This window comes from Microtus pennsylvanicus, chromosome 5 (genome assembly GCF_037038515.1).
Source record: "Microtus pennsylvanicus isolate mMicPen1 chromosome 5, mMicPen1.hap1, whole genome shotgun sequence".
Classification (NCBI taxonomy): domain Eukaryota; kingdom Metazoa; phylum Chordata; class Mammalia; order Rodentia; family Cricetidae; genus Microtus; species Microtus pennsylvanicus.
Genome location: NC_134583.1, coordinates 53691468 through 53713515, shown reverse-complemented (window position 1 = coordinate 53713515; position 22048 = coordinate 53691468). Strand labels below are relative to the sequence as shown.

The 22048-nt window shown below is 47.7% G+C and overlaps 1 protein-coding gene across 6 annotated transcripts in view; it reads right to left on the bottom strand.

Annotated features, from left to right (window-relative positions):
- The window catches only part of Tead1 (TEA domain transcription factor 1), a 233224-nt gene that overhangs the window by 137873 nt on the left and 73303 nt on the right, over positions 1 to 22048 (bottom strand). For all 6 annotated transcript variants that reach the window (XM_075971923.1, XM_075971922.1, XM_075971917.1 and 3 more), the window contains exon 2: positions 13473 to 13728. In XM_075971923.1, coding sequence (XP_075828038.1) covers positions 13473 to 13629 — 157 coding nt within the window. In that variant the 5' untranslated portion in view covers positions 13630 to 13728. The remainder of the gene's footprint in view (positions 1 to 13472; positions 13729 to 22048) is intronic.

Sequence of the window (22048 nt, the reverse complement as noted above, 5' to 3'; positions counted from 1 at the left end):
AGTAGAATCATTCAAGGAGGACAGGGGCCAGGGTCATCTCAATACTGCAGGGCAGCTAGCAACTCACAGGTGATAAAGAGGACAGGCAAGAGCAGTCATGGAGAAAGCTAAACTTATAAAAATACAGTAAATGTTACCTGGCATTGGGTTTATCAATCACATGCCCTCCACAGAATTCTCTTTTTTAAATTTGCCTAAAAAGTTTCTGACACCTGCATTAAAATAAAAAATGCTCTACCGAAAACCTTCAGGTAATGACTCAATTCATCTCAATTCATTTCAAAAGAAAGAAAGAAGAAAGAAAGAAAGAAAGAAAGAAAGAAAGAAAGAAAGAAAGAAAGAAAGAAAGAAAGAAAGGCAGGCAGGCTATAAACCGGGCATAGAGGCACATGCCTTTAGTCCCAGCACTCTTGAAGCAGGGAGGCAGGTGGATCTCTGGTGCCTGGTTGTTTACAGAAGGCATTCCAGGAGAGCCAGGGTTGCCCTCAGGGGTGAAGGGGAAGGACGGGGGACAACAACAACAAAAGATGCTGCAAGGCTTTGGAGCACATGTTGTGCCCCCCCCTTTAAAAAGATGTATTTATTTTATGTATATGAGTGCTCTATCTGCGTGTACGATTTTAATGCCAAAAGAAGGCATCAGATTCCACTAGCGATGGTTGTGAGGCCATGTGGTTGCTGGGAATTGAACTCAGGACCTCTGGAAGAGCAGTCAGTGCTCTTTTAACCACTGAATCATGCCTCCAGCACCACCCTGTTCCATTTTGTCGAGACAAGGTCTCTCACTAAGCAGCTCTTGTTATTCTAGAACTAACTAGGAAGACCAAGATGGCCTCAAACTCAAGAGAGCCACCTGCCTCGGTTTCCCAAGTGCTGGGATTAAAGGTTTGTGTCAATGACTGGCAATTTTTTTTCCCCCAGTAAATCCAAAGGCCCAGGCAGCAGGCTTGACTGCCACACCTTTTAGTCCGCATTCTAGAAAGTCACCAGGGAGGGAAGAGTGTTGACACAGGAGAAGAAGTTAGAGAAATAATATCCAGATGGGCTTCAGAACGCAAATTAGACGTTGCTATTTATCTGAAGAGGAAGCGCTTAGAAAAGGGAAGGTGGGAGAAACATCAGGTCAGTGACCCCTCTGCAATGACTACGATCTAATGAGTGATTAGAGTCAAGGGAGATCCTGCAACTCGCTATAAAGTCCCTGGAGCATCTTCAAATGCTAAACACACCAACTGTGCCTAAAGGCAGGGCAAGTAGGAGATTATTTGCCAGGAAACTGATAGAAAGAATAGCATGTCATCAGAAAAACTACTGGCATTTAAAAAAAAATAAGACACTCCCCAGAACACCCCCAGAATAAACCAGATCTACTCTCAAGTGTAGGCTGAGTAACAGAAAATCCCAGCTCGGCAGAGATCCAACTCCTTCTGATGATACCCATTCTCTGGGCATCTAAAGAATGGATCTGTGTGTGTTCCCCACCCCCCTCCCCAGCACTTTCTCATAAGGCAGAATACAGGACAACTCTGACTGACCTGCACAGCTGACTGACTGACCCAAGTGTCTGCACACCTGTTTAGTCCTGCACACGCGTCCTAAAACCCAAGCTGAGAACAATCTGTCCTGCCTCTCCACCCCAGCACAGACCCTGTGACTCCCTGTGTCCTAAGCTCGGCAGTCCAGCCACCCCAAGTGAGAGAAGAGATGCTCTCTGAAGCCCACCCTTCCACCCTGGGGACACCTTGCCACAGTGCGCCCAGGCACCATGGCTCTTTCGCTACTATTGCTGTTCTTCGCAATTGTCTTTAATGAGTAGTTCTTACTTAGAGGAAAAAATAAAATTTATATAATTATCTTTTCCTCTAATTCCAAAAGTAACATATGTTCACTATTTTTAAAACCCCATTAATACCAAATCCTGTAATAGAAAGGAGTACGGCCTCCGTTTCCCCTCAGCACTCACTGTAAATACACTGTAACTGACTCCAGATTGTTCTCTGTGATCCCACCCACATAATGCATTTATGAGACTTTACAGTTACTAGGTTGAAAGATAGCAAAGACAGAACCTTTACTTAGTAATCAACGAAGCATTGCAATGGTTATATATAAATGGTAATTTAGAGCTGTTGATAAATTTCAGAATCAACAGAGAATAGGATACAAACAGATAAACTAGACCACACACTCTCCTGTGAAATGCAAGCCTGGGGCTGCAGAAGTAGAGGCCCAGGAAGAAGGAGGTGAGGGAGGACAGTATAGCTGACAGCATCTGTCCTCTTCCTTCTCTCTGAGGCTGCAGTGCCTACTGTCCACCATGGGGCTCATCCTCTCTGCCCACAACAGGCTCCTTCAGGTTCCTCCCATCCCCGGTAACTCAGGCCCATAAAAGTCCCCTCTACACACACTCCATTCTTCCTCTGCAGAAACTCTGCAATACTGTGGCCAATCTCTCCTTAAGAAAACTCCTTGAGTCGTGCCTTCCAAAAGGCCGGGACCAGGTCTGTTGGAAGCATGTTCTCTCACACATGACTGCTGGGGAGGAGGAATACCCCGGCTTTCTTAGCTCCATTCTGCTGCTGATAACTGGCCTGTGGAGACCTCACAAGTGCATACAGTGTGGAAGCAGACAAAAAGGAGGCATGTCTTTTAATCCTCCAGTCCCTTCTCAAGTCCTGCCATCTGCTGTTTATTGGGTTCATGCTATTCAAATCTATCAAGTTCTTTCTACCCATACCGAGGGGTCACCTAAAGGGCCCCCAGTAAGGGTGACTCAGGAAGCGTTAGCCAAACCAACCCAGCACAGATCACTGATGGCCCTAGATGCTCTTCTTGCCTCCATAGCCACGGCCCACATCCACACACCCTGGTATGCCAGTGTCCAAGCCACGAAACTCACTCCACAGCCACGGTCCACACACCCTGGTATACCAGTGTCCAAGCCACGAAACTCACCCCACAGCCACGGCCCACATCCACACACCCTGGTATACCAGAGTCCAAGCCACGAAACTCACTCCACAGCCACGGCCCACATCCACACACCCTGGTATACCAGAGTCCAAGCCACGAAACTCACCCCACAGCCACGATCCACATCCACACACCCTGGTATGCCAGTGTCCACACCACGAAACTCACTCCACAGCCACGTCCACACACCCTGGTATACCAGTGTCCAAGCCACGAAACTCACTCTACGGCCATGGCCCACATCCACACAGCCTTGTATACCAGTGTCCATAACACAAAACTCACTCAGAATCTTCCTGTCTACTCAAGAACCTGCAATCCTGACCCCACTCTCCTACCCAAGAGGGTCTCCAACAGTCTCCATCTGTCATGATGGCCCCTCTGCGTCTCCCATGTTCTCCACCCCCCCCACACACACCAGCTCCCGCTGATTTCAGGCTCTGAATAGATCCAAGATATTTAATCATGCTAACAGCCTCCCTGGAAAGGAATAGCTTTCCACCTTACATAGAATTTAATTCAAAACGGATTGTACACTGTGGTATGAAACGTGAAACTTTTAAAACAAGACAACAGAGACTCTTGGCTAGGCACTAAGCATGACTCGCAGGAGGGAAAGCCAACCCTTTAGACAGCATGAACACTGAGCTTCTGCTTTTGGTTAAGTTTTACCCAGCTGGGCATGGTGGCACATACATAAAATCTAGTATTTGGGAGGTGGAAACAGGAGAACCAGGCACTCAAGGCCAGCCTCAGGCCAGATCCTGTCTTTTTTTTTTTTTTAAAGTGTACTCCCCATTCAAAAGTTGTTTTCACTTGAAAATTTGTTTGGTTTTTGGTATCCACCCCTCCAGACCCAATATAAAAAAAGATAGGGGGAAAAGCTACAATATGAAGAAAATATTTTAAACCATGAACCCCACAAAGTCCTTTAAAAGATTCTCCAAATCTCCAATTATGAATGGAAACAACCACCCTAAGGGAGATCACCACCAAGGAAGACGTATAACCCCAAATGAGTGCAAGAAAGGGCGGTCCACATCAGCAGTCTCTGAGGAAACACGAATTAGGCCAGCAGGAGCTGCAACACCTAGCACAAGGGAGAAGATAAATGGAGAGGGCTAGGATGGAATCGTGGAGAGGATGCAGAGAGTGTCGGAAGAACACGAAGCAGTGCAGCCACTCCGGACACAGTCGGGGAGCTCAACATCCCCTCCCGGAGGTATTTACCCTGAAGACGCAACTAAAACTCCAAAACAAATGTCCCAGCAGAGAGTAGGGAACAAAAGGCCAGTCAGTCTAGAGGCCCTCCTAAATATATTTAACCGCTTGCACCTAAGATGAGGAGATGGCTCGGTGGCTAGGATGCTTCCTGTGAAAGCATAAGGACCTGTGTGCAAACCCCAGGCCCATGTGAAAATCAAGGCATGGCAGCATACATACCTGTTGTCACAGAGAAATGAGGATCTTTAGGGCTTACCAGCTGTAAGTCTAGATCAAATTCATCAGGGGCACTGTCTCAAGGGGATAAAGCAGAGAGTGACAGAGAATGACACCTAACGTTATCTGGTTTTCATATGCGTGTGTATAGATCCCCACACCCACACATCCATGCATTTCACAACACATCTACAAGCACGCAAACAGGCTCGCATATACTGGGGGACGCTTCTTAATGATAAAAAGGGATGAATTGTTGATATGTACATATGACTGGAAATGAGTGAATGGGGCTGAGTGGTGGGACAATGCCACTGTCAAAAGACTATGCCTATATTGGTGGTTGTCAGAAGACAGAGACTGGTAAGGAAAGGGAAGGACAGAATGTGACATGGTTAATAACTAAGGGGCATCCCAGGGTGCCATGTGGTCTTGGAACTATTCTGCATTCTGACTAATGAAACAGAGCAGACACTGCACACGACCCAACGAGCCTGACTATCCACACACATACGCACACAAGTATAATTGGGAAAATCTGAGTACGCTCAATGGGTTGTGCTGATGTCAACATCCTAGCTCTGGTATCACAATTGTGCAAAACCTAACCACTGGGGACAATGGGTAGATTGCACACAAAGAAACCCGTTATGTATTATTTCTTACAATTTTATGTGAATCTATAATTATCTCAATAAAATATTCAACAAAGAAAGAAAGTAATAGCCTCCAACTTCCCTTGGGCCCTCTGTGGTTCAGCCAGCAATTCTGCTCACCCTGTCTGTCTAGGTCCCATTCTCCCCAGCTGCACTAAGCCTACCCACTCCTCTGCAGCTATGGGCCAGCTCAGCCATGTGGCCCTAATCACTGTCAGCCCTGCACGCATCTTGCATCTCCTCCACTGTGCGGGAGAAGAGGAGCCCCACCCTTTAAGCCCTTTCTAGCTTTTGCTTCATCAAAAACCCCCTCAGCTCACAAACTGCTCTTCCTAGTTCACCATGTGGCCATGCCTGCCCCCTCCCTGTCTTCTCTTAACTTGCTAGCCATCCAAGGTATAATGTCTCGCTCTTTCACATGTGGTCAAAGACCACCACCTCACCCCACCCCAGAGCCTGGGTCACGATCATGGTCCTGGTGGGTAAAAGGCAGACTGGATGAAGTTCACAGTGTGAGGAGGACATCAGGAGTCACTCTGCTGATGCTAACGTGGTTCTTTTGGCAATTTGAAAACCTTTATTACTGCCCACCAGCCCTATGGTTCTCAAACCTGGACGACCACCTAACTCACCAAGTACTCAATGCACAGTGCCAGAGACTCTGAATATTCATTACCTCCCTCCCTCTTCCCTCTTCCTCTCAGCTCAAGTTTCTGCTGTTGATAATCAAGTGGAGGAAATACTGACGGATTCCTGTTTGGGAAAGGAAATGGGTGGCATCTTGGGGTTGGTGTGTCGCTCAGCAGAGTGCTTGCCCAGCATGCACAAGGCCTACGTTCAACCCCCAACACTGCACAAACTGGACACGGGATCCCATTCGTGCAATCGCAGCACTAGGGAGGTGAAGGCATGGGGGACAGAAGTTTAAAACTATGTTCCTGGGCTACATAGAAAGTTTGGGCTATTAAGCCCCTGTTAGAAAGCAAGGAAGGAAAAAGGGATAAGGGCATTGATAGCAATCTGTTGTCTCTCCCCATAACTCTAGACATCTCATTTAAAGTCTAGATCAGGAACCTGAAAATAATTCAGCAAGTAAAGATGCTTGCCCCCCTCCCAAGCCTGAGGACCTGAGTGAGTTGGGTGACTGGACCCCACACATGGAAGGAAGAAATGACTGTTGCCAAGTTATTCTCTAAGCTCTATAGCACGTGTGTGCACTGTACAATACACACACATAATGATGCTTTTAACCCACGCCAGTTTTGCCCGTGCTAAACTGTTAACCAGGCAACACAAGCCACCACCAGCACTCCTAAAGAATGAGGGTGCACGTCTCCGTAAGCATCTCTGAACTGAGCTCTAGGCCTGAGTTTCCAACACCCCATTGGGCAAGCCAATGGATAAATACCTGGGACAAGTCTATGATGCAAGGTACCTCATTCCCATCCTCCTCAAACCTGCCTCTCCTGTCTCCACTCCCCATCTTATTTCATAGTCCACCTACCTCTCCATCACCCAGGAGGAGAACCCCAACATAAACCTCCCATTCTCCTACAAACCACGTCTGATCAGCCAGTTCTGTGGGTTCCGCCTTGGAAACGTCCCCATCTGCAAGACCCACACTCCAGCGTCGGCTCCAATGCCAGTGGAAAACTGCACGAGGTACCGAACTCATCTTTGCCTGAAGAGGTGGCTTTGGAACACACAGGGTGAGTCATGTCACCTCTCCTGAAACACTGCAGAGATCTCACTCTCCTCAGAATGAGTGCCTGACATGCCTGATACAGTACCCGGCTACACTGGCAGTGTCGTTTATACCACCTGCCCAGGTGGCATCCTCATTTCCCTGCTCAGATTCACGCTCTTCCATGGTAAGAAGCTCTCCCCTTTCTACCCTGCCATTCTGAATTAAGGCTCCAAGAGTCAGGTGAAGTTACCTTCCAAGGTCTACAGCTATACCACCCTGAACAAGACTGATCCTGTATAAAGTCACCTGCCACCACCCTGCAACTACCTACAAATATGCCTTCACCATCTCTGGCAAAAAGGGGCCTATAATCCAAAGAAAACCCTTAAGTGTTTCTTTTCCCAAAATTCAAAGTTAGAGCAGATAACTGTCTCTCCCTCATTCTCACTTGCCCACTCACTTACTTCGAAATACATGTGTGGAAATTCCCAATCATTTTCTCTCCTCCCTCCCCACACTTTACATCCCTGACACTTTACTGTGTGCCTCAACAACAAAATATACTTCTACTTAATCGTATTGACTGACCTGGCTGAAAATGTCCACTCCACAGTGTAACCTTTAAAAAAATAACTTGACCTTGCTGGTGACCTCAAGCTTCCTCAGCTAGAGCTTCTTTGCCATTGGGTTGTTAGGAGGACTAAACAAACAATAGCATTCTAAACCAATACAAACAGATCATCAGCTTTCATTCCTCCCTATACATGGTCCCCAGTCTGGTCGGAACACACTGGGGGTCTCCAAGGACTGACTTCTAATCTACCTTCTGACTCCCGACTGCCCATTGCCATGGCAAAGACCTTAAGAAGTAGAAGAATTTGAGAATGACTTAGCATTTTTTTCCCCTTTTCCTCCCTCATGATTCATTACTAAGCCACACACCTTGGGAATAAAGGTCTGCATGCCTTCCCCCCACCCCATCCCATTATTTCCCAATCAAAATACTGATGATACACAGGCTATCTCACAGGAACCAAGCTGGCAAAAAAAAAAAAAATCCCCTGTTACTCATCCATAGTGAGGAGACCAGAACTAACCCTGGCTCCCGTGTCCCCATTTAGATTGGAATTGCTACCTAATCCTTCAATGAAGTATTGCTAACACATGTTGCAAAGAACAAGGGTTTCTCTGCCTTCATCTATGCAAAATAAGCAAGCTCCTTTCTCTTTTCTCCCCCTTTCTACCTTTTCTCCCCATAGCAGAGGCTCTGAGAGCACAAGCGAAAAGCACCGAGGACACTTCAGTGCCTCTGACCCTACAAAAAGCCTCCGGGAAGCACGCAGAGTCCCTGCTTCCTGACTGTTCCTCGATAAAGCTCTTTGTTAACCAATCATCTTGAAACGACAGGTAAGAAATAAAGACGTCATAAGATATTCAGATGGAGAACTAGCAAGAATATGTTCAACTCAGGACCCAAGTTACACTTTCCGAAGAACCAGTGACTGTAGGCATTGTCTGTATGCGATCATTTACATACCAGAGTCTCCGGGCGCTCCACAGACTCAACACCCTCTTCAACCCCAAAATGAGCCATGAAAGGAGTTTTCCCGTGGAAGCAAAACAGACAGTCCAGCCTCTCCTTGAACAATTCTCAGGGCTGGGCAGAGCCTCGAGACTGCCAGCATTGGGCCCTCTTGTCTGACTGGCACACAGTCATGTGCACTTATTCTGGTGCCCCTGGGCAGACGTCGTGACTCACTGAGCAAGCCCCTTCCTCTTGAAAAAAATGGGCCAGCAAGCAATCCCAAATTCTGCTCATGTCTGGCAAGACACGGGTCAGAAATGGGGGTGTAGTGCACATACATCATCGCTGTCTTCGTGGACTAGCTAGCTCTCCAGAACTGACCAGCTGGCCTAATATCCCACAAGAAAAGACACCCCCACATACAGCTGGGGATATGAATCACTTGACAGAATACTTGCTTTTTTTTTTCTCCAAGACAGGATTTCTCTGTGTAACAGTCCTGGAACTCACTCTGTAGATCAAGCTGGCCTTGAACTCACTGAGATCCGCCTGCCTCCGCCTCCCAAGTGTTGGGGTTAAAGGTGTGCCACCACCATGCAGCCAGAATCCTTGTCTTACATGCATGAAGTCATGGCCTCAATCTCCATCACCACAGTTTAAAAAGGGGGAGAGGTAGGGGAAGCTGCCCCCCATCCAGCTATTCTCAAGGAGGCTAGAGGCATCTGCTCACAGGAGAAAGTCACTGCCTAGCAGTGGCTGTGCCCAGTCAGCATGTAGCGTCCTAGGACACTAGAACCTTCCAGACATCTTTCTGGCCAGCATCAGGGCCAGCCTTGTGATCTGGACCCTCCCTGCTGTGTTCTCTTCCTGCCAGCAACAGGCCAGGTGTCCTGGACTTTGGTAGCCAAGAACAAGCTTCAAAAGGCTAAGTGGAAGGTGACCATCTTCAAAGCGTCCTCAGACTTCCCAGAAATCTCTGGCACCCAGCCCTGACCTCGGGTCAGTTGTCGGCAAACGAACTTGTGACAGCTCCATGAGGGCAGGGACTCTGACTTGTGTCTGTCTGCTTCCCTGCCGTCATCCTGGCAACCACAAGCATGAGACTGGCATACAGCTGGTGCTCGGTGCTGATCTGCTGCACTGATGTGCAATGGCTTCTACCAAGGAAGGATGGAGGCAGAGCAGGAGCAGCCCAGGCTTTAGAGCTAGACAGACTTTCTGGACACCACAACTAGAGCTTCGCGGTCTCTCCCTGCCCAGCCCCCTCATCACAGCACCTCAGAGAGCTCTTAGGGATGTTAGGTAGAAATAACACAGAGAGCCTTTAGTAGACACAAGGCCTCTGCCGTGTCTTCAGTTCACAAACACTTAGCACTCGTATGCAGAATGATTTTCAATCAGTGTACAATTCCAGATCACAATCACTTCAGTTAATTTTCGCAACAATCCTCTGAAGTTGAATCTATTTAACACTCCCCTTTGCAGCTTTAGCTTTTGAGACACAGAGAACCAAGGTGACTTGCCCTAAAAGCGCAGGGCCACCCTTCGGATTAGTGACACAGTCTAAACTGCTAAAGCGCCGCCGCACCTGTCTGCCTCCAGGCTGACAGTCACTGCAAACGGGTTCCTGTCCCAAGCCCTGCAGGATTCCAAGGACATCAGACCACACTGCCAGACTGGTTGGTACCTTCAGCTACAGAGGACACAGACACAGGTACTCCCATGGACCAGTGCTTCATTTTGTCGATTTCACTATGGTGTGTACTCCCCTGAAATCCAATTTCAGACAAGTGTGTTCACTAAAAACTTTCCTCCCATCCCCTCCTCCCCCACTACCTATCAGAAACACCCAGCTATGCAAAAATAAGATAAGAAATGAAGGGCAGAGCTAAAGAGAGAAAGGCCTGTGTGCCTTTACAGCAAATCCAGAGGTGGCACCTGAGAATAAGCGATATACACCAGGAGCACAGAAGACAGCCAGGTACACAGCAGCCGGAATCACAGCCTCAGCTGCCCATAAGAAGTTCACGGTAACAGAAAATTAAGCCATCTCCTCCTCCAAGGGACGGAAGCTCATAACAAAGAACTTTCTGTTTACTGTCCTGCCAACCACGATGGAAATCTCATTAACTAAAATAAAGCAACTGACCTTGCTTCTTCCAGTATTACTAGTGACCAGACAAAGAATTCTACAAACGCTCAGACACGGAGGAATAACATCCTTAAGGAAAACACGCAGGTGTTTCACTTGGACATGGCTTTGAGCGACTGCACGGAACCCCAGACACTCTGTGCATTTCTTTCCAAAGCTCTCAGGGACTGCTGGTTCCTGGTCCACCTAAGTTCTGACTCATATGGGATGGCAAAAGCTTAATCACAAAGGGGACTCTGACACTAGCTCACAGGACTCTGTCCCCAAGTGGCTGAGGTATCACTGTGAAAAGTCAACTTTCCTTATTCTCAAAGTCCCTGGCAGGGCAGAGGCAGCCCCAATGAAATGGGGGATCCAGTCTCCACCTCCCCTAGTCCCGGAACTACCAAACTTCCCTTAAAAAAAACAGCAGGAGGCATTCTATCACAAGCACAAAGAAGGAGAGCTGAGGGGAGAGTCTCTGTGGAAAGAGCAGGATATTGCACGTTCAGTGCAGAAAAATCCACCTCTTCCCTCCAGTCAGGAAACAAAATCCTACAGGCTGTGCACTCTCTTCCCTGTGAAAACCCACAACCACTCCCAGACTCATCTCCCTACTGGGCTGTGATTCATGAAGCTGCTCCTTCAAAGGGCTGCCTCATTTTAAACCTGGCTGGCTACCAACACAGACAATAACTGGATAGTGTTGACTTAAGGAAGAAGAAACCCTTCCCAAAACAGGAACAACTGGGAAGTACCCTGGTGATACAGACATGCCCCACAGCCTGCATCAAGCTTACCAATATCCAATCACTCGGGTAAATTCCAAGCCCTAAAACCACAATGTCCAACGTGGCAAATCCCCAAGGACCTGTGGTCATCATTTATTTGACCACGTTTCCCAGGAGCTCAAAACTAGACATCATCAAGGGCAAAAGTGAGCAGGTTAACTGTTGATAGAACAACTCACATCTGAAGCTTCCGTGGTTCAGTTCCCAGCAAGAGATCTTAAAAATCATTTTCATATAAAAAGTTTACAAATAGCCGGGCGGTGGTGGCGCACGCCTTTAATCCCAGCACTTGGGAGGCAGAGGCAGGCGGATCTCTGTGAGTTCGAGACCAGCCTGGTCTACAAGAGCTAGTTCCAGGACAGGCTCCAAAACCACAGAGAAACCCTGTCTCGAAAAAACCCCCCCCCCCCAAAAAAAAAAGTTTACAATTGAGTTACAGGCAAAGTGGCCAGCTATTCACAAAGGAAAAACTCAACGGAGGAAAAATAAAATAAAATGTAGTTTTTTTTCTGGGGCATGCATGGTCTCACTAGGTAGCCCAGGCTAGCCCTAAATCCCCACTTACTCTCCTGCCTTAGCGTCCTAAGTGTTGGGATTATAGGCATAACTACGAAATCCAGTTTACACCATTAATTTAGATAAAAAACAATTTCTGAGTAAATGACTTGGAACTGCACACGCAATGTCCCAAGCTACACTTCACCACATATAACAAAGTCATCTTCAGCCAAGGAAAGGGAAGCAAGGAAAGAAAGAACTCAGGACATCTAAGGCCCCAAAACCATCCACCCACGGCAGCTGAGCCGTTTTGGCCCAACCTTGCTACCGTAGATACAAAGAGGATTCTTTGGCTACAGCAACACTCACAAGAGCCTAAAACAAATGCCACAAGTTTGGGTTCTCACTCCCGGGTGCATGACAGGCTGAGAGGCTCAGTGCCACAGAAAGCAAAAGTGTCTTTGTTTCCATTACATCATCCGTGGTGAAGGGGGAGGGCAGGCGGGGCACAGCTGGTGGCAGCTGTGCCACCATCTGCTTTCTCCCCAGCAGTCTCTGCTGGTCTGAGCACAGCCTCCTCGGGCTCCTGCTAGAGAAGCGCAGGGTTAAAGGTACAACATCCTATTACAGAACTAGCCAGAATTACTGAGAATAAATCACTCTTCTGTTGAGTAAACGGCCTCGGGTAGCTGATGAGCTGGTGTTGTTGGAATTTATGCTGTTTGCATCCCTTTAGACTTGGTGACAACACAAACTCTGTCAACTCAATTAGACAAGCACTGTGTACAGGCAACCACCTGCCATCTGCTTCCCTAAAGGTGGACAGCCAAAAAGTGCAGGTCGGCAGCTGGAAGCATTCTGGGAAAGGAGAGAGGGCACCCCAGCACTGTGGAGGCAAGCATCACACTAGCTAGGGCATGGGTACATGCATGCTGCTGCTGCTGCTGGCATCCTGAGCCATTTGGAGAGCTAGGCTTGTCTTCCTCGGCTTCATGCAGCACCCTTCAGAGTATGCTTAGAAGACTTCACCCAGGGAGGGTGAAGCTGGTACTTGGGGAGAGCTGGGGGAGACAACAGCATCTCAGCTGGCCATTCAACTGCAAGACTCAACACAGGATCATCAAGCCCACATGTGTGTTTTATCCAGGGATTTGAATATGTTTTTGTAGAGGGGCATAGTGTTGAAACAGGGTCTCATGTAGTCCAGGCTGGCCAGAATTTTCTGTACAGCCAAGGATGACCCAGAACTTCTGGTCCTCCTGCCTCTACTTCCTGGCTGTTAGGATTACAGGGTGTGCACAACGAGTTTCCCAAGAGCTGTGCATTAAACCTGGGGTTTTGTGCTGCCAGGCAAGCACTCTAGCAACTGAGCCACATCCCCAGCCAATAAAATTAAATTTCACATAGAAATCTACTTCACAGACTTTTCCCACAAGGGAGGGAAGGATTCGAGAGACTCGGTCCCACTCCTGACACCAGCTATGTGGAGCTAGATGGCAAGGCTCCCTTGAGACGGAGGGTGTGTGCTGAAGAACTCGTTCCCTCCTGCGTGAATGCCACTGTGGCACCTGGACCTTGATAGCATCTGCCAGAAGGCCTGTCAAGCACGAAGAAAGAGAAAACCCCAAGGGATGCTATCCTGGTATCCCTTATCGACACTCCTCTGCAGTGGAGCCTGGTCCCTAGGATGTCCAATTGTCGTCCTACAAAGAGCGTCCCCTCCCACCACAGCAGGCTGCAGCCCCAGGAAGGAATGTTCCAGGCCACTTACCATACATTTTGCCTTCGTCTGATAAGATGATTTTCCTCCTCCCACACGGCGGATAGATCGCCAGGGCCTCCTGAAAGCTCTGCTCGATGTCAGGGCTCCAGACCCCCTCCGCGTCGTTGTCAATCGGCTTATCTGCCGAGTCGCTCATCCTTTCCATGTTTTCGGCAGGGCTTTCGCTGCCGCTCCAGCTGCTGGGCTCAATTTTGGCGGTTGGATTTTCCAAGCCGAAGCCTGGAGCCTTTTCAAGGAAACAAACCTAAAAGAGAAATCATAAAATAGTATAAGGCTGGGATCACCATCAACACACCGCTCCAGGTTCTTGGTTGCTAGTGTTGCGTGGGCAACAACTCCTGGTAAAGAATACAGGATTCTGAGATCCCAGATGATTTCCTTCACTGTGTGTCATGTTAAGCACCCTACAAAAACATTAATGACTGGCTGAAGTCAGGTTGTCTTCCTGGATGAGAGCAGTCTCACCCGAGAAGCCAAGCCCTCAGAGTTACATCTGCAAGGCTCACTTGAGAACCTTTTACTAAGAGCCCAAACCCTACAATCGGTGCCACATTCAAGGACAGTCAAATCCCCATAGCAGAGCAAGTCTATAAAGAACATAAAGTAGTTGGGGGGGGGGGGGTTGCGCACACCTTTAATCCTAGCATTCAGGAAGCAGAGGCAGGCGTCAAGGCCAGCCTGGTCTACAGAACTAGTTCCAGGACAGCTAAGGCTGATATACAGAGATACCCTGTCTTGAAAAACAAAAAAGGGAAGGGGAGAGGAGGGGAGGGGAAGGGAGGGATGTCAGCTTCACTCTGGAAATTGGCATTGTAAGTGAAATGTCAAACCATCTCAATGCAAGCTCATACAAGAGTTGGGGACAGGAGAACTGAGATTCCTCTGGTGCTGTAGTTACTCATCCTGAGTCAGTGATGCCAGTTGTTCGAGATCTTGAACACTGTTCTTTGGGGCTCCTACCCTGTGAAGTCAGGTCACTGGGTCCTAAACTCTAACCCTGAATGAAACAGAGACCAATACAGTCCCCTCCCACACCTGCCACCCTTATGGGAAAGTTCCCATCCCCTTGGGGCAGCAGCTGGTCCTGCAGCATACTCTCCTGGTCACATGGAAACTGTGGGGCAATCTTTCCTTCATTTTTCTGGGCAGTGAAGATAACAGAGCCAGAAGAAACCCTCCTTCAAAATGTAAACGCGGCTCCTTTCAGTTATACATGCCCCCTATAGTCGCAAGGGGATAAGCTTTCTAAACAAATGTCACACTGGCTCGACACCAAGGTGAAAATGATCTAATCCAGTACTCCCTGCTGGCTGCACACTAACATATCAATATCGCTCTGTGAAAACCACATCAGATCATTAATGCAAAGGGCCCCCCAAAACAAGGAGGGAGAAGACCTGCTCCCGAAGAAAGATGGGCAAGGGGGTCACAGTGCCTGAGAAGAACTGCCCCCCTTCCATCCCTAAGAGAAAAGCATGACCATGTTCCAGGGCTCTGTAGCTGAGCACAAACAACTGAGTTTCTTCCCTTGCCTCTCCCAACTACCTGTGAGTCTCAGCAGAACCCAGGTGCAAAACTCTCAACAGTGAGTGCACAACCCGTGGTCTGACAGGTGGCTTTGGACTCCTCACCTTGACTTTCCTCAATTTGGCAGCATTTGTATTTAAAAAAATAAATAAATAAAAAGTGGTGTGCTTGGTTTTAACTGTTATCACTAAGCTATCATTCAGAGAACATGTCAGCAAGATATTGATGGCCCACTGCCAACACACATATGCTTACACAGGACTTCAAAACTTGCCAATGTCAAGGTATAAATTATGAAACAAGAACGGGTTTTGTGACTGGCCCCAAGATGAACTCTGGGTGCCTGCCTGCCTCATGGATCTTCTGAATGTTAAAGTGATTACACTTTGGGTTGGGATCTGAGAGTACTATAAAATTTGAGCTAAACTGTAACCACCCTAGCGATTGCTTACTGGAGAAATTACGAGAATAGGAGGGAACTCTTTGATAGTGGCTAGCCTCTCTCCCAAACAAAACAATGCACATACATATAAAACCATAGACCAAGCCAAGGCAGATCACAGCAGAATGAATTCACTCAAGGAAGCTGAACTTAAGAGATATATTAGATGTGTGGGTGTTCAACCAATATAGCCAAGGGAGTGGGGGCTGAGGGCTTGGGCCTTCGTAGGCCTCGGAAGAAGGTTCTTACGCAACTAAAAGTATAGGCTCCAAAAAGAAAGCATACCAACAACCCCCACCCAAAGTCTTAAGAGCATCTATCTTATCAGCTGGTCACACAGGCCGTGCTGGAGCTCACCAGTGGGAGGACTCTTCAGCACCTCCACCTTCACGCTGGTATGCGAAATTGCTCAGCCAATTAGGTCAACACCCATTTCCTCCCTCGACTTTACCCTATCAGCCCTGAAGGTCTACCCATCCTTCAGGTATCCTCTCCTCCAGACATTTCTTCTGGCCTGATCATGCCTTGAGATCCCTGTGGACCTTAACTCTGCTCACCCCCAGCAATGCATCTGTAATCAAAAGTCAGGGAACAGCCCCACTCTGTGATGCTTGGGAGAAGATTCCACCGTAAGGAAGCCTGTCCACTAGCCAAACTGTCCACCAAGGATGGCCTCACTCAGAAGACACAGCAGACAGTGTTTGAGCTGCGTCTAAGGCCAAGAGTCACACACATGAATCGATCCACCCACCCGGGAAGCACAAACACAGCTCTAACCACTGCCACATTTTGATTCATTTGCAGCAAGGGAAGAACTTTGTGATTAGGCTCTCTTAATTTAGTCTACTAGAGCTCAGCAGGCTGGAGTTACCTCCTCTGGACCTACAGCAGCACACAGCCCAAAAAAAACACCAAATATAAAATCTACAAAGCTACTCAGGTTCTTGGTTTTACAACCTCAATGTAAGATGAGCCCCTGTATGGGCAGAGAGTTTCCGATCACAAGGCTGGTAGGGCTGGCTGAGAAAACTCCCCATACTAGATACCAAAATAACCATCCTGGCATTCCACTCCTCAGTTCCAAAGCCACCTCATCCTGGAAACTGTCCTTGTCACTCTAGTGACTGTGAGAATATTAGTCACACTTTACAAGCACCCTCCAAATGTAGAGCTGGTAACTGCTCAGTCCACCTTGATCTGAACGCACACTGAAAAGCACCTGCTTATTACCAACATTAAGATCTAATCAAGTCAGGTACAGTGCACAGGCCTGTCATATCAGACCTCTGGAGGTGAGGACGGGAGGATCCTGAAGCGGAGGCCAACCAGGGCTACCTAGTGAGACCATCATCACCACCAACATGGTCACCACCACCACTACAAATTATAATGGGTTATTCAGACTATCTGCAGAGCTGAGGTCTTCTCTTCTCCACACATCTTTTGAATATGAAAATCCAGTTTCCCTCAATTCATAATGAATAAGTGTGTGTGTGTGTGTGTGTGTGTGTGTGTGTGTGTTACATTCAAAATGGGTTCTTGATTCAAAACTTGACTCACTCACAAGTCACATGGCTCAAACTAAATTAGTTAATCTTTTTATAGCATAAGTTTACACAATGGAGATATTAAATTCCATCCTAATGCAGAAAACCCATGGAGGGAAAGGAGGCTGAAACCTGATTGCCATGAGATTAAACAATAAAAGGAAGAGTTCTGTCATCTGAAAGACCATGTGCCCTCACTCACTGATTAAGCAGTCAATCCTCTCTGGACAAGGCATGCCATGATGCCAAAACACTACAAAAAACAGAAGACAGTGGAGGAATAATCAATTTACTGAGGATTTGCGTCTTCAAAGTCTTCAGAAGACTAAACAGAAAACTCAGATTGCTGACAACCACTTTCCTAGTATTCACCCTGGTTCAACTTTCTCACAAATTATACTTTCCATCTTCTTTTGAGCAAGGTGGTTCAAGTGTCTCCACGGAGAGATGGCTGACACCAACAAAACATGTGCATGTGTTCTGTAGTCCAAAGGGCATAAGTTTCCACCAAGAACAGTGTCCTGCGGGTCCCTTGTCTCCTGAAATTTCCTAGCCCCTAATACTCAAAACACAGCTGTTAACAATAATCCAAGTAGCCTACTAATTGGCTAGACAGTCACCCTCCCACCACGACATTCCTTTCTCAGAACCCACCAACACTTCAGAAGACTCCTAAGAGCATGGGGGAGGTGTCCTAAGTGCACTTGACCCACACCGCCTATTCCAAGTGCCTGGGGACAGAGGGAGGGGAGAGCAAATGCAGGCACTTCTGACACCAACTCTACTCTACACGGGGTGACATGTGACAAGAGAAGGTGCTATTCCCTTCACAGATTCCCACGAGGCCCTCACCATGGAAACATCTTACCCCTTCATTAAAACTAGCCCTTGTGGTTAATGAAACACCGCTGAGCATGAGAGTCCAAAAACCCCATAAACCTTATTTTAGCCAATATCTTAATCGTCTATGAAAACATACTAAAGGAGCCAGACTATGAGTTGGACTTAGATGTCTGTCTAAGCACCCAGGACCCACATCCTATGTGCCTCAGTGTCCACTGTCAGCCTCAAAGGAAGCCAATTCATCCATCCGCCCACCATCTTGTGTTCCTGGGTTGCTGTGCCCTTTAACTACACTCCAACACTGCATTCAACAGAAGGGACCATTATGCTGACCCCAACAATGACACAGAGCCTGATACAGAAACAGTTAATAACAGAATGAACATCACCCAGATGACCTGAGCATGTTTTGATAACATGACAACTCATTCTCCAAACTCGTGCTAACTAAATTTCCACTGAATAGTAAGCAATAAAAGAAACCATTCCGTCACTGGCTGGAGCTCAGTGATGGAGTGCTTGAATGTCAAGTTTGAGGTCCTGGGGTCATCCACAAGGCCACAAGAAAATGGCAGTGGGGGGAATCAGCATATTGAGACATGTCACAGGAAACACACCCAGACAGAGCGTGTACAGTCCCACTTCCTATCCGTCAGCCAGTATCACTAACAACTACAACGGTTATGCGCAAGAGACAAAGTAGGTCTGCATCCTAAGAGGGAGGTGACTTTCCTCAGAAACCTCGAACTGCTGACATTCTCTATGTCCCTGATAGGATCGATAGAGAAGAGAGAGAGCTAGAAGATGAAGCTACAAGGGAAGCAGGAGTGGGGTAAAGTGATGGGAAGACCTTCAGAAGTCCCTCTTCAAAGGGACAGAGAGAGAAGCTGGTAGGGCCAATGGGAGCAGGGGTGGGTGGAGGAGAGCTAACAAGTCAAGATCTTCACTAGCTCAAGAGGTTCCAGAAGCGGGAGCCACTGAGGGAGGGGAGGGTAAGAAAGGGAATCACACAGCGAGATATTTATAGCACTCAGCTTGACCACGAATTGGATGGCTTGAAGGTCACAGTGATCTTCACAAGAGCCCAGATGTTTTATTTTTATGTAAGAAAAAAAAAAGCTACGCTCTTTTAAAAAAAGGAAGAAGAAAAAGAAAAACTGAGAAGACACGAACTTTCCTTCCAAAGTAGTAAGTAATCATCTCTCAGACAGCACATCTAAATACAACCGCACAGCTTCCCAGAGGTCCCAGGTGAAGAACAAACAGTGACAGAGATTTTGTCTGTTGGCCCTTCATCCCTACTCTGCCCTGGGGTATTATCCCCACTTTAGGAGGTTCAGGGATGGAAATTGCCCAAAGTCATGCGCTTCACAGAACCTGAGTCTCCGGTTGAGAAGGAGTGAATTCCATAGGCATTAGGCATATCAGACTCACACAGCAGCCTCGGTAGGCGGAGGAAGGCAGCGCTGAATTCCGGGCTCTGTCCACAGCTGACATCACCACGCACAGCCTAATTAATTCCTAATGAATAGTGATGACACTGACTCACCTCCCTGGGCAGTTGGGAGGAATTCTGGGCACTAATGACAGTTAATTGCTTTTGCATATGTAAAGTGGGGCATGTAATTATTTTCCTATCATCTCAGACACTCACAAACCTTGCTAACAAGTGGCCTAATCATGTGAGGCTCGGCAGCCAGAGAGGCGGAACTGTCAGGGGTGGCAGAACTCTCTAGAACACTGACTCTGAAGCAATGTGACACAGCACACAGCAACCAGACAGCCTTGTTTGGTGTCAGCAGGTCTCCTCTATATTTGGTAGAGAGGAAAGGCTAATCATAATTATTCCCTGTATGTTTCAAAAGTCACCTTCCTATGAAGAGAATCCCATCCACATGTCAATACCTCTTCACCTAGTCCACCGTTCCTGAGCACCCCTTTGGAGGGCTTGACATCACCATCCTGAGATACACTATTTCCCAGCTCCATCAGACCTGAGTATACCAGGTGATAGCCTTGACTGGCTTCATGTGATACAGCCCTCACCATGCTGCTACCATGTGCTAAACTACCCTCTCCATTCACGAACCACCAAGAAGAGCAATTCTGTCCCTTTCTCACCCCCACCTCCATCAAAAGTGACCACACTTCTCCTTCATCTGTGAATTCCTCAAAAGATGCAGCCGCTTACCCAGTGCCAGAGTCTATCTTACTCAGCCTCTCCAATGCAAAAACCTGATGTAAAGACACAGTAAACACGACATGATGCAGTCAGCAGGCTGGTTACAGAACCTCCAGTGTGACCGTTAGTATAGACTGCCAACTCGACGGGATCTAGAAACACTCGAGAGAAAGATGGCATGTCTGTGACAGATTATCTAGACGGGGTAGACCGAGATGGGAAGACCTGCACTAAATGTGAGTGGCACCGTCCATGGGGCTGAGGTCCTGAACTTGGGGGGGGGGGGGGGGGAGAAAGCTCAACACACATTTGTTACTCTCGGTTTCCTGACTGCAGACTTCATGCGAGCAGCTGCCTCAAATTGCTGGCACGGAGCCCTCCCAGCCATGATGGACTTGAAATGCGAGCCGCGATAAACCCTTCCTTCCATAAGGTGCTTCTGCCAGCTATTTAGTCACAGCAAGGGAAGTGTAATGAATACGTCCAGCTAAACAACTATCTAGAGAAACAGACTTCAACCCAGATACAAATACAAAGACCAGCTCCAAGAGACCAGTTCACCCCTCAAGCAGCCGTCAGTGTCCCAAAAGAAAAACCAGTAACCTTGCCCAGGTTAACTGAGAAAATCCCAAGAATACCTCCTGAATTCCAACTTAGAAAACAAATACAAGTTCCAGGTTAGACAAGTCAGCCATAGCTTATGCTAAAAAACGAACACCAGAAAGATTAACACTTCTCAGGCAGTAGTAACCCAAACATAACCATAATCCTCCTTGCTCAGAAAGTCTGGTTCACCCTCAGGGTATCTTAGCATTTAGCAGGGCTGGAGAGGTGGCTCAGCTGCATGTAGTGGTCTTGCAGGTCAGGTATCTGACAACCACCTATCACTGCACCTCTGAGAAGTCCTATACCTTCTAGATCTCAGGATAACTAGACTCACACATGCGTACTCCCACACAGAGATACCCATGGTTTGTAAAGATCTGAAAGTAGACAATTCCTATTTTTGTTTCTTTTCATTTTTATTGTATTTGAAAATGGGTGTTTTGCCTGCATGTACGCATGTGTACCACATGCACGCCTAGTGCCCACAGAGACCAGAAGAGGGTGTCCGATCTCCTGAAAGTGTAGTTACCGGCAGCTCGAAGTTAATACGTAAGAATCGAACACAGGTCCTCTGGAAGGCCAGTCAGTGTTCCTAGCTGATGACCATGTCTCTAGACAGACAGTTCATACTTTAAGACACACCAGATAAATGTGTACATTGTGTTTGACCAAACCCTGTAAGAAACCAGCATTTCCAGAGGGTCCACCTTCAACCACACACCTGAAGTGGTGCCTGTACGTGAGCACTACACCACGGGACACTGGTTCCCTGGGTGGCAGACTTATAGGTAAATGCCTCGGGAGTCACCCCTGATTCCAAAGGACACTCACCTGGTGTCACTGCTTGTTGCCAGCCAACTTAATGACACCAGAGCCCCGCAGCTGACTGCCCTGATGTGCCCCCTGAGTGATTCAGAATGCCCGCTCCCTGCATCAGAACCATCACTCCCACTCTATGTGGGGAGCCATCCCTGCTTCCTCTCCAGCTTCTGGGAATTAGCTGTCTGGGACTCTATTAGTACCACTATGGACATGTTGGAGAAGACAGAGGAAGGGAAATCCACAGCTTGCCTCTCATAGGGACATAAGTTAGACAACAAGGAAATCTTGAACCAAGATGGAATTTTGAGTCCCTGCTCTAGTTCACCACCACAAACACTGGCATCAAATCTTCTCTAAAGACACAGAGGATCCTCATAGATCTCCCCGGCACTTGCATCAGAAGATCCAAAGTCTAGGCTCCAACGGGGAAAACAACCCCCATGCCCCAGCAAGCTAAGGCAATCAAGAAACAATCTGTCACAGCATACTCTTCTAGAAACAATAATGAAAATCAGGCCACCACTCCTTGAGGATCCATTTCTAAAGGACCCCAGCAGACATCCTGACAGTTAACGCAAATCATACTTGGGTTTCA